General features: G+C 33.7%; 1 protein-coding gene across 2 annotated transcripts in view; it reads left to right on the top strand.

The window, feature by feature from the left end:
* Positions 1-13,398, top strand: part of LOC149570132 (aspartic proteinase A1-like) — a 49,700-nt gene that overhangs the window by 10,582 nt on the left and 25,720 nt on the right. Inside the window, exons 8-12 of one of the 2 annotated variants that reach the window (XM_089822798.1) lie at positions 8,094-8,207; positions 8,361-8,425; positions 8,677-8,839; positions 8,953-9,072; positions 11,594-11,798. In XM_089822798.1, the coding sequence (XP_089678924.1) occupies positions 8,094-8,207; positions 8,361-8,425; positions 8,677-8,839; positions 8,953-9,072; positions 11,594-11,692 (561 nt within the window). In that variant the 3' untranslated portion in view covers positions 11,693-11,798. Of the gene's footprint in view, positions 1-8,093; positions 8,208-8,360; positions 8,426-8,676; positions 8,840-8,952; positions 9,073-11,593; positions 11,799-13,398 lie in introns of those variants that run through there. The other variant, XM_089822797.1, reaches the window with a different exon arrangement.

Raw genomic sequence — 13,398 nt, 5'->3', positions numbered from 1 at the left:
GTTTGAGGAAGTTGTTTGTAGCAAGAGGGCCTTTGTTGAGTTGAACTAGGTCATTCCACCAAATGGAGGAGGAAGAAAAGCTTAATCCATGATCAAAGATTTATCAAACCAAGATAATTTTTTTGAAGTGATTTGCCAAGAATTCCAAAGGGAGTTAAGGGGGCCTGAACTGTGCATTTTAAAGTATGGGGCAAGTAAAATATCATCTCTCCAATTCACTAGATCCCATGATTGTCTATCCATTGCGGTTTGAATACAATAGTGAATTAAATGTTTTTTTATGGGGCATCACCAAATAAGGTCCTAACAATCCATTTAGTAGTGAGACAAATGCCTTGGATGTACAGGTCAATGATATCCAATCTTCCTTTATACTTTGGCTGAATGCAATGGATCCACGAAGTAAAAGGCGTGTCTTTCTTATTCCCCCTTTTATCCCATAGAAAGTTCTTGATTAACTAAGTCAATTAATTGTAGCAAACTTCAGATGGCAGCCAGCAAGAAGAAATATAAACATGACTGGAATTTAGAACCTTGTTGACAACTCGAATTGTATGAGCCATAGAAAGAAACCTATTGGTCCAGTTCAGATATTTTTTTCAATTGTATCCATTTCCACATTTCTTTGAGAGAAGCTCCAATGCCAAAAGGTATTCCAAGATATCTTGCAATCACACTATGCTTTATCTCTCTTCATTCACATGGGATTCAAGTTGGTTGTGGATGGGACCATGTCAAGATGAGTTTTTTTTTTTTATGCCAGAACCTGAAACTGAGAAAAAAAAGGTCCAAAATGTCAAGGGTATTAGCCACTTCTTTTGCTAGAATTGGAACTAAAAGCATGTTGTCATCAGCGAAATGGGAATCAAGGGAAATTGTGTTTCCAAGAAATTTAATGCCATGAACAATTTTATTGGTGGGTGCATGCCGAAAAAGATATCCAAGTGCATCAGCAACAAGAACATACAGGAATGGAGCAAGGCAACAACCTTGATGAGTGGACTTTTGCAAGGGAAATGGAAGGGATAGAGCACCATTCATAGCCACTATAGCATTTGTATTTGTGAATAGCATTTTAATGTGTGCACAAAGTTTGAGGCCAAAGCCAAGCCAAGATAGCATCTTAAGAATAAAGAGCTCTCAAATATGATCAAAGGCTTTGTTAAAGTCCAACTTAATAATGAGTGCATCTTGAGCAGATTGTTGAGCCCATTCAGTCATCCCCCAAGAAAGGAAAAGCTTATCTAAAATAAATCTTTTTCCTAGAAGTTTAGTATGTTCTAGGCGAACAATTTCTTGGGAGATGTACTTAATTCTTTGTGCTAGAGCTTTAGCAATAATTTTGTAAGGGGCATTGAGAAGAGTTATAGGTCTCCATCCATTAATAGTGTCCTCATATTTACCTTTAGGGATAAGTTTAATCATCTCTCAATTAATAGTGTTTCCCAAAGACCCAACTTCAATTCCTTCTAGATGAACAATATAGAAATGATCATGAATGTGGGGCCAAAGGGCTCTATAAAATTCTACCAAAAGTCTGTCAATTCTTTGACTCCTTTCCAAGGCCATGCAATGAAGGGCTTCATGAAATTCCTCTATTGAAAGAAGATGGTCAAGATATTTGTTGTGTTCAAGGTCTATTTTTCTTAGGGATGCAACTAGAACACTAGCTTCAAGAATAGGTAAAAGGATGTAATCCTTCGTGTTATTAGTAAAAAAGTTCTTGAAGTGCACATAAAAGGTATGCATGATATCAGATTGGCTGGTTTGCAGGTTACCATCAACAACTTGATATGAGGAATATGCTCAGTTTTATGCTTGTGTTGGAGGTACTTGTGTTTTAAATACACATGCACCATTGCAAATGGGACCCCTTATTCCTTCAACTTGTTAACTTTTTTTTTCATAGTTGCAGTTAGTTTTTCTTAGCTTGGCAATATTTTGGTCTCTTAGTCTCCTAATCTGTTGGGAAGGCTTGTGGTATTTTGTCAAGTCCAGTTGGAATTTTTGATCAATTTACAAGAAAGTGTAAATTTGAAATGTTGTGATTGTGAAAGGTGGAAATGAAGGGTGAAATTGTGAAAATTTCATGAAGAGTGAGAATTGTAAAAAGATGTCAAAATGTTGTCAAGATTGGAATCAAGGCGTCAAATGTGCAAATTGAATGGAACTGTTGAGTGGAGATGTAAATTCAAATTTCGCTAAGTAAGGAGAAATGAAATTCCAGATTTGTAAGGGAAACAAGAAGAATTCCAAATAAAAAATGAAAACAAGAATTCATGCTTAAAATCAAGTTTTCCTCCATCATTTCCACTTAGAAATCAAGTTTCCACTTCCATTTCCACCTAAAACTTGATTTTTTTCGCCATATCCACATAAAAGTAAATTTCCCTTTGACATTTCCAGCTAAACTCTTAAATCTGCTCAAGGCATTTCATTTCCACATAAAAAGGTGAATTTCTGCCCTCCTTGCATCTTGATTTCCACCTAAAAATCAAATCCTATTATTGTTTTTTTTCTTTTTGTCTACTATTCCATTTTTCTTGGGTATATGAAGTCGTGAATTGTCACTTGATTTCAGTCCTTGCACAAAATTGATTAAATTAGTATAAACTAAATTCACCCCTTCCTATTGTCAAACATTTAATGTATTTAATAATTTATTAAAAACATCAAATTTTGTAGTACACAATATTGAATATGAGGGTTAAAAAAAAATCATTTTCTTTTCTTACTCTCAACATACTAAAGATGTGTGAACTGAAACATTGATGCTAAAAACTACCACAATTTCAATCCATCAACAATCATATCCACTCTATGTATGTTCCTCTTTCTTTTCCTACCATAGCTTTAAACAATTTTAATTCTTCAAAAGCATCACTCTTATTCTTAAAAAATGAATCTCTATGAATCAAGAAAAAAATCAAATAACGAATGAATTTACTCATATATGCATTCCTTGGGTATAAGACCACACAAATCTAAATGAATGAGCTTCAATGGCTTATTTTCTTTCTATGCACTACCAAGAAACTTACCCATTTGGTGTTATCCAAGTACTCAACCCTTGTGCAACCATCTCCTCTTTCTTGAATTATGTATTGTTTTTCATTGATGCAACATATGCTATCTTTGAAAATGATAGCGTAACAAATATTTTTTCCCTTTGCTTTAATTCTCAATGGGAACATTGTAAAGTACCCTTTCTGAAATAGGATTTTAATAATAAATAATAATAATATTAAAATATAAAATGAATGTAATTAAAACTTAATGAAGTTTAATGAATGGTTAAAATTTGTGAAATGAAAAGATGTGACTCCCTCAAACATAACATATAAATGGAGAAGAGAATTTCATTTGGATGTGGAGAAGGAGAAAAGAAGATAGAAGAGAGCATAGGGACTAAGGAAGGAGTAATGGAAGAAGATTGGAAGGGGAAGAACTGATGAAGGGTTGTGACTCAGGTGTTAGTTACGAAAGGTTGTTACTCTTTCAAAGGGCATAAAGGATGAAGAGTTGCGATTCTCTTGGAAGGTTTTAATAATGAAATGTTGTGACTCTCCCATGATGAAGATATAAATAGGAGGGAAGGACATTTGTTGAAAGCAACACAGAAGAAGGGATCATAATAAGGAAAGTAATCATAGTGAGTTTTGCTCTAAGATATAAGATAGTTCTGATCTGCATAAAGGGAGCATAGGCATTAAGTAAGGATTGATGGATGCAGGAAATAATTTCCAGAGGGGCAGCGATGATGGAGGGTTGAGACTCTTTTGGAGGGTGGTAATTGTGAAAGGGTGTGACCATTGAAACTGAAAGACACGGTGAAGAGGTGTGACCCTTCCTCACAAAAGATATAAAGGGGGGAATGGGATCAATATGGAATAGAATTGGAAATTTATCTCTTCTTTTAATTCATTAGGATCAATATTTAAGAGGAGAGAATAAGACATCCAATCAATCGAATAAGAGACAACTATCCGAGTTTAAGCAACAAATCAGACTGCTATAAGGAAATATAGAAGACTTATATACTGATATAATGCATAATTTTGGTCGACTAAATGGTCTCTCACTTGTTAGGAAATAGAATACTACACATTGCTACTTTTATATTATATATATTCCATAATACAAAAGATATAAGAAAACTCTTGTTGTTCCTTAATCACTTTCTGTAGCCCCTTTAGAGGATAGGTTGGTGTTGTGTAGGGAGAGCCAAAGTAAATCCTCACAAGGTAGGTGAATCCAAGATGGGTAATGATATGCGTTCCAATGCCTTGAGGGAAAAGTTCTGAGATGGATATGAACATGCATTCTCAATACCTTGAGGGAGTCTTCTTATAGATTGGTGTTCAAGAGCCCTATGACAGTAAATCCCCATCCTCCTTAGGATTGATGTTTAGGAGAAAAGTAAGAAATTGGGGCTTAAATATGTTGACTGCTAGATGTATTATGAATCATTCATTGTTTCTCAATTGAATCCTATTTAAACACACAATGATGTATGCCAATCATTGGGAACATTACCTTTACTGGCACAATTCCAACCCTAGTTTAGAATTATAAGGTAAAACAAGTAAAGTCCTAGTTGGGGACATTACAAACATTTAATTATTCATCGTCTCTAGTGTTGCAATTATCTTTCCTCATCTTACATCATAGCTAGTGCAAACATTATTATTAGATATAAGTTTTTAGTCATTCCTCAACAAGTTAGCCAACACTCATTAGATTATGCTTTAGTTGTGATGATTGGTATACATGAGAAATATTCTCCCTTTGTACTCATCTTACATCATAGCTAGTGCACACATTATTATTAGATACAAGTTTAGGTCATTTCTCAACAAGTTAACCAACACTCACCAGATTATGCTTTAGTTGTGATGAGTGGTATACATGAGCAATTTTCTCCCCTTTGTATAATGTGTATATCTGATTTTTATTTTTTCAAGTATTTCAACTAATTTATTGTCACCCAGTCTTACTTCTAAAATTTTCATCTTTGCAAATCTTTTCTACAACCTATAATATGATTAGAATAACTTCAATCTTGAAACCATACCTCATTACTCTTTTTTTGAACTTCATTATATGAAAGAGGCTGGTGTGGTGGATCTTCGTCTTTCCCTTTTTTCGTATATTCATTTGCATTTTTGTTCTTGTGCATAGTTTGATATTCTTCATTTGCTCTCTTGAATTTGCTAAATCTTGCTATATGACCAAATTTCTTGCAACATTGCACTAGCTACCTTGCTACATTAAATATGCCCTATCCTCTCGAGAGATCGTGGCCTCTACTTTGTCCTCTTCCTTTGGAATCAGAATCAAGTCTTTGATAAGGGCTATCTGCATGATTGCCTTGAGAAAAACTAGTACTTGCTTCTTGATTATTATTGATCTTTACCTTTGACATAAACAATTGATCCAGACCCCCCATACACGTTGTATTCTTCATATATAACTAATGGTCCAATCAGATCTTCAACCTTTAGAGTATCCAAATCTCTGCACTCAAAGTAAGAACAATATGTGTCCACATGGATGTAAGAAATTTCTCAATCTTCATAACTGCATTATCTTTCACAACCTCCCCATGTTTTCTTGTCTTATTCACTTTGTTTGTTCTCCAACACAATAATCTTCAAATTTTTCCATTACTTTTCCTGATTAAATTCTCAAAAATCATTCCTAGGGTTTGAAACTTTGCAACCCTTATCTAATCTATACCTCAATGCGAACTTTTAAGAGCTGTCCATAATTCCTTTGATGTCATATGACCTGTAATTTTTGGATAAATACTTGGATCTGTTACACTAAATATGGAAAAACGTTTGATTGTCCTTCTTCTGATCTTTCTTCATTAACAGATCTTTTACACTCAACAAATCCCAATTTTGAGGTTCAGTATACCCATTTTCTACTACTATGTCACTTACTTCTTACCTATTGTTTTATCATTTGATCTCTCCAATAATCAAAATGTATGTCTTAAAGTGTGGAACTAACTTTCTACCATTTTTAGCTGCCATTGTAGCAGACCAAACAAAGCTGAGACTTTCTTTCAGAGTATAAGTAGCTTGACATTTGGTGAAGGAGCTTTAGATATAAACTTGTCCAATGCAATTCTCACCTACACAAAAAAATGTCTTTGAGGCCCAATAAAAACCAATAAGAGATTCTTGGGTTCAAAGTGGTTTTCTCTCTAGTTTAAGAGATCTTTTTCCATTGAGTGGAGTTGGAGTACATATTCCTTTATCCACTCAGTGAAGCAAAACTGGTTGGGTTAAAAAATAGAAGATTTGGTGTTTGTTTACAACAACTTGCGCCTTGTGGTACGCAAGGATCCAGAATACAAGAAGGGGCAGAGAAGCTTTGGGATGTGGCACCCATGGCACCCGAGTCTACTAAATTGGATATGACCATTCAGGATCTTGCTAGAGCCACTTTGCTTGATGTGGACAATGATGATGATGACACAACAATCTCTGGGCCTCTAGTACGAGTGGAACTGGTTTGGGTTCCAATGAAGATTTTGATATACCACTTCCAGCTGCTGAAGACCCCATTGATCCGGATTTTCTTGATAATCAATTTGATGATTGATCAATAATGAAAACTTTCATGATTCATGGACATTGAATCATTTTTCAAACTTTAATGAACTATATTTTACATTATCATTTTGTAATTCAATAATTCAATGTGATGATTTTCTTAAGAATCATGTGCATAGATCAATGATCTAGTATTCAAATTTTTTATGTCTATCTTTGAGTCTTGAAATTTGGCATTGATCAATGATCAAGCATCATAGGTTCATAACTTTATATTATGAAATGATTCAGTTTTACAATTATGTATATTTCTATTTTTTTTTTTTGTATATATATATATATATATTGTGTGTGTGTGTGTGTGTGTAGACGCACACACGAACCCAAGTGAATTGTGATGGAAAAGAAATTCACAAATTCACAAACAGGTCCCTGCATCAGAATCTGTCCCCGAACCTGAATCAGTAACTTAGTCAAGACCAAAATGGGTAATTTAGCTAATGAAGATTGTTTCATGATTTTTATAAGAGGTTTTCTCTAAAGCCTAGAAACAATGCACAGTTTCCGTGAAATCTACTAATTATATCTCTTCAGAAAAATTATGCTATTAGTAATATGTTTTTTATGAGGCATTTATTGGCTTGCAGGCCATGCAAAATGGAATGAAACAAAGATAAGAAGCTAATATTAGAAATTGTAATGAAGATCTCTCATTCTGATAGAAGTTGGCTATGGATATAGATATGCATTTGCAGGAGGCTTCTGCCCTTAAAAAAGACTTGTAGGAGGGTTCAGCATGGAAATTATTAATTGAATTATCAAATTCTTGGATGTTGTTTCTACTCTATAATTGGTAGGTCCAAATTTATTTTAGATATGTATTGGCTGGTGTATCTAGTAAATGTGCAATATGTGGTCATCCTATCTGAACTTAAAGAGCAATCTATCAAAGAAATTTGCTTTATGATTTCATATATTAAACTCATCATCATTTTAATGGCTATCTAAATCTAGAGACAGTAAGACTTCCTTGAAAAATGACTGTTGCAAGGATTTGTATCTTTTGGTAATGATTATGGTAGCCATGCAAAAATTGGTGGCATTTGTCAGAAATTGGTGGTTATTTCTAAATAATTGTGAACATGTGAAACTTATATGCTACAAAGCAAGAATTTGTGGATGTTTTGACACAAATTTGGAATGTTGAACTACGTGATGCTTTCTGTTATCTAAAAGTTTAATCATGAAAGCGTGAATAATATTATATAACCTGATAGGAGACAGTAGCTCCTTAAATATTGTAATTCTGAAGGCATACTTCTAGCAACCTAGATGAAAAAACTTTGTTTTAAGATATTGGAATTGCATGATGCATTTTTTGTTCTGTTTCAACTGATCTTATTGTGATGTGGTGAAATGTTTGGATTTCTTGTGATAGATTGTTTATAAGTTCTATTGATAACCAATTACAAACCATAAACATGCAGCCTGAAAAGTGTCTTCCTGTGAATTCGATTTGTGATGCAGGGCATAATAACACAAATCAACCATGCTATTGGTGCATCGGGTATTGTAAGCCAAGAATGTAAAACAGTTGTGTCACAGTATGGAGATCTGATATTGAAGCTTTTGACAGAAAAGGTCTGACTGATGCTTGTCAACTGACACATCAATTTATACATTGCATCTAATGATCTTTACGGAAAAGACATTTTCAGCTGCTAAGATTCAAAAATGGAATTCTTAGCAGATAAACTGATTGTAGTTGATGTGCTCTAAACTGAGTGGTTGCAGGTAGTTCCTCATGCGATATGCTCACAAATAGGCCTGTGCTTTTATGATGGTACAAGGCATGTCAGGTTAGATTTTTATTTTATTTTATTTTTTGTGTTTGGTACAAATTTTTCATTATGTTCTTTGCAAGACATATTACCTTGAGATCTCAAACTAGGTCTTGGCCTGAGAGGGCGTTGTGTTTTAGAACTTTATTCCTTGCTCAATTCTTCGTGTCAGATTTCACTCACGGCCTTTTCTAGATACATAATGTGAAAGTTGTTCGTTTCTTTATTGAAATGTTTTTCATGTAAAAGTGGGAATGATCTCTTTGCAGCGTTGGAATTGTTGATTTTCCTGAAGAAGATCTAAGTGAAGCAGAAGCATATTCAGGTTTTGATAATGGCTTGTGCAGTATTTGCGAGATGGCAGTTGTTTGGGTGGAGAATCAACTTGCTCTTAACAAAACTAAAGCACAAATTCTAAGCTACTTGAATCAAGTTACATTAGTCCCTCAGTTCCTATCCTGTCAATTTCTGATGTAGCATGCATACTGAGATATTTTTGGTATAAAATATTTTGAAATAATTAAGACTCTTTTTCTTATGTGTAGCTTTGTGAACGATTACCAAGCCCTAATGGAGAATCACTTGTTGACTGTGATCAACTATCAAGCATGCCAAATTTAACATTTTCTCTCGGAAACGAAAAATTCAAGCTTACTCCAGATCAGGTTTGTTTTAGTTTTAGCCACAAGAAGACAAAACAAATCCTTATCATCAATCTATTGTCTGATTACGTCTGCAAGAAAGCTTCTTCTTTTTGTTTAAAATTCTGGGTTTCTTGGTTTAAAATATGAAAAAAAAATTGAAAATCTTAAATGAATTTGGGGCAAATTTATGGTGAAAAAGAAATTAGGTTGCAAACCTTTATGTGCTTAAGGCTCTAATATTTATATGTATAAACTGGTAAAAACAAATTAACTTTGAAAGCCTATACAAGAACTTGGGACATTTTTAATAATAGTATAGATACATCATACTCCAATTGCCAGGAGAGACTTGAATGCTATTAGTGGAGTCAAAGACCAAGGAAGGATCTGTTCATAGGCTATGTTCTCTTCTCATCCTATCTGTAAAATCCTGAGTTTGTATCAACCTTTATTAGTTTCAAGTTTTCAATGTAAAGGGGCTTAACATGTTCAAGTTTAGTATCTTCAGTGTATTGAAATTAATCAAAATATTTAGTATTCTGCTAAAACAAACAAATCTTTAGTAGTATTGAGATTATGCTAAGTTATCGGCTCAGCCTCTATAGAGCCCGAGTCCCAATCTAGTCAGACCCATGTTTGGGGTCTGGATTCCATTCTCTGTGAGTTTGAACAGGGTCCTGGTACTTTCCTGTAGGTCCATCCGAGGTGAACCTGGGGCGAGTATGACTAAGTCCATACAATTTATTCATTCATTGAATTTTTGTATCTTGTGATTTCTACATTAATGCTTTTAGTGATGATTATTTGTGATCATAAGATTTGTTTCCCAAGTAATGTCGAGGTTTTTTCTCAATTTCCCACCAAAAAGTACTGCTGCATGACTAAGTGCAACAACAATTGCACAGCGCACCATTTGTCAAATGGGTGTAATTCTAATAAGGTTCTTCAAAACTATTCCTCTATAATCTCACAATAGCCCACATTTTGTGTAATCTCTTTCAATTGGTATTGAGGTTAGATGCTTTTCAATCAGCATTGGCTCAAATTGAATGTAGGGTGATGTTCCTTTTGACCTTTGTTCAACAAATATGGTTGCTCAACATTGATTAGACATTGAAGTTTGTGATCCTACATATAAGAATGGTTTTTCACTATGCCTGTTGGCAAACTGATCATACTATGATTAGTTAATGATTTGAGCTTTACCAAACAACAATCATTTCATAGATTTGGCAAACAGTCATTTCAACAATCATGATACTTGATTATGTTGATGTTTGTGGCTGCAAGAGATATCCTAATTACTTGAATGGTGGCCTTTCATATACACCTGTTTGGAAATATGAAAAGACATGCAGCATGCGAAGAGACGTGCATTTGGAAATATGAAGAGATTTGCATCTGGAAAATGAAGAGACTTTTGGTTATGATACGAAGAGTCTCTCAATTCAAGATATATATGCTTTCTTTGTGTGATAAGGATGGTATTCAGTTAGAAGCATTGTACTTAGACATCCATTATTTAATAAAAGATATATTTTTGGTGTGGTTAGGTTTTTCCCTTCAAGTTGGAGGGTTTTCCCAGCATAAATTGTTGAGACTTTCTGTGTCTTAGTGTTCTTTATTTTGTTTATTGTTGTTTATCTTTACTTTTGGGCAAAACATTAACATGGTATTAGAGTCACGTTAGATTATAGAAAATAAGGGAGTTTCTCTTGTTCATTAGTTTGTGTACCTGTTGCAGATTGCAATGAGTATCTTGTAGGTAATCTATATGTGTTGAATTCTATAGCTGTGAAATAGATCATTACCGCTATTGATGCAATGTTGCTTGATTCATTTTTAGTTTTTGGTTTTGGTTATTTATCTAAGCATACTATTTGTTGATTCTCTTTTGGTGTGATTTATATGTTGCTACAAAATCTTTCCATATTGTTTCTGCCCATGTATGTTCGCGTTTTCTGTCATGGAAGAGCTCTCTATTATTTAAGTTTTGTGCATATGTTACTATCTTCTTCTAGCAATTAATATTGGCTTTGAGCTCCTTTTTTCTTGATTTTCTCTTCCCACATGACTTTATATATGTTGACCGTGATCATATTAAAATGATTATTGACTATGTTGGTGGTGTCTTACTTTGTTGGTTCATCTCCTCTCATTGTCAATGAGTACTGTCAATTTATGTTCGTGCCTCTTTGTTTTGGAGATTAGTTGCGTGGATATGTAACACACAATGTTTTGGTCTATGTGACTCTTTCTTTGCATCATTTAAGAGTATTGAGTTATTAAAAATGAAATATTTTATGTAATAGGCGTATTGTATGATGCAGTGTCTCTGTAGATGTTCTATTCTTCATGCGAGCATATTCATTCTTGTTAGGTCTTGATAGAAATATAGTGTGCATCATATATTTGCTGGAGTAATTTTATCAGTATTTTCTTAGCAATGAGAAAAGACTATGTTCAATGTGTAAGCTAAGCATTGTTGCAGAATATCCCTTTTTTTTTAATATGTAATCATATTATCATCATTGAATCTTAGGTGTCAAAGAGTGTAAAATGGGAAATCAATGGTATGGGTGCATCCCAAACCACAATGATGGAGAAGATGGGAATACAGATCGAAAGAAATCCTTCTTAAACCCGCTTTTCATAGCTCAAAGTGGTGTCCTAGTCCAAACGGGGATGCCCTCCAAGTAAGTTTCTATGGAATTATACAACCAAGGAGGGGTGTTATCTAGAAGTGTACTCAGATGGCTACAATGACTATCGAGATTGCACCTGAAGATTTGATTGTTTTTCCCAAAGGCATGAAGTATACATGGTGTTGTCTTGCATTTTGTCACCACAAAATGTAGGTTACAATACAAAACTTTTTCAACTTAGTTTCGCATTTCTCTCAGATAGTTCATTATTTATTTGGCTAACATTGATCAATCAATCAACCCCAATTTGTATAATGACTCCTTTTACTGAAGGTTTTCGTCAAGTCCTTTTCAGTTTTCATTTTATTAAGCCTATGCTCAATTTTTTAAGCCTTCAATGTCCTTTCTTGCATTTTTGCATGAGTGTTTAGTTGCTTTTAATTTTTTTGTTTTATCCAATCTCTTGCTTTCTGTTTTCCCTTCGATTTGGTATATCTTAGGGGTTAATCAAACTTAGTAGTTAAAAGATATGACAATTTAAGTGCCTAAAAAGTGGACTCTCTAGGCACAATCACATATTTAAGATATCAATGTTATATTTTAATGTTGACATTCACTTATTGGAAAATATAACATAAATTGACTTTATATTATTTTTTAAGTTACTTTATCACTTAAGTGACTATAGTGCAGTTTATGTTATGTTTTCATGTTGAGTTGCTTTTTAATTTTTCACTTAAGTGACTTTATTACTATGTAGTTTTAATTTAATGTTGAGTTTTACTTTATGTTTTATTTTAAAACATCTAAGTTAAATATTACTTTTTGAATAATATGTGCACATGATATTAAATTATATAGTGTAAATATTATTTTTGGTCCCTTTAAGTGATATTAACTCAATGATCAATTAGACATGTGCTAAATTGGTCACTTAAGTTGTGCAACCCAACTACATGTCTTTTTTAAATGCTTACATGCAAATGCATTTGTAGAATCCAATTTTGGCTTGAAAATGCATATTTTAAACATGTAATGGACTTCCTAGAGTACACTTTACTTGAAAACTCTCCTTTACATGCAAATCACTTTACATGTAATAGCATCTTGAGAGTCTGATTTGCACTAGGAATGCAATTTATGGACTTATGCAAATAAAAAGTGAGTTTTTAAAACATGTAAATGCATTCCTAGAGTCCGATTTGCATGTAAAAGGCATTTCCAGCCAAGGCGTCACATGCAGATGCCCTTCTAGAGAGCAATTTGCACTAAAACATGTAAATACTAAGTTTTTAAAAACATGCAATAACCGTCCAAGAGTCTGATTTGCATGGAAATGGCTTTGTACATGCTAGGCATTACATTTAATGTCACTTCTAGAGTGCAATTTGCACTTAGAAAGGAAAATAACATATACAATGGCCCATTGAGAGCGTGATTTGCACTATTACATGCATTTTAAACTTAACGCAAATATTCAATGTGTCCTTTAGAGTGCAAATTGCACTTCCAACCATCATATGAATACATTCTAAAAATGTAAATGCATCCATAGACCCTGATTTTGCATTCCAACACATGCAAATGCATTTGAGGAACCCATTTTTGCATTCCAAAGTAAAAAAACGTTTCAAATACATGCATTTCAAAGTCACATTTTTTGTTAAAAACGCCCAGAATTCTGCATTTTGGAGCCATGAAG

The sequence above is a fragment of the Cupressus sempervirens genome, chromosome 3, assembly GCF_028749045.1.
Source record: "Cupressus sempervirens isolate cs-2001-9-10 chromosome 3, ASM2874904v1, whole genome shotgun sequence".
In the NCBI taxonomy this organism is placed as follows: Eukaryota; Viridiplantae; Streptophyta; class Pinopsida; order Cupressales; family Cupressaceae; genus Cupressus; species Cupressus sempervirens.
Note: the sequence above shows the minus strand (reverse complement) of the source record. Positions and strands in the feature narration are given on the sequence as shown.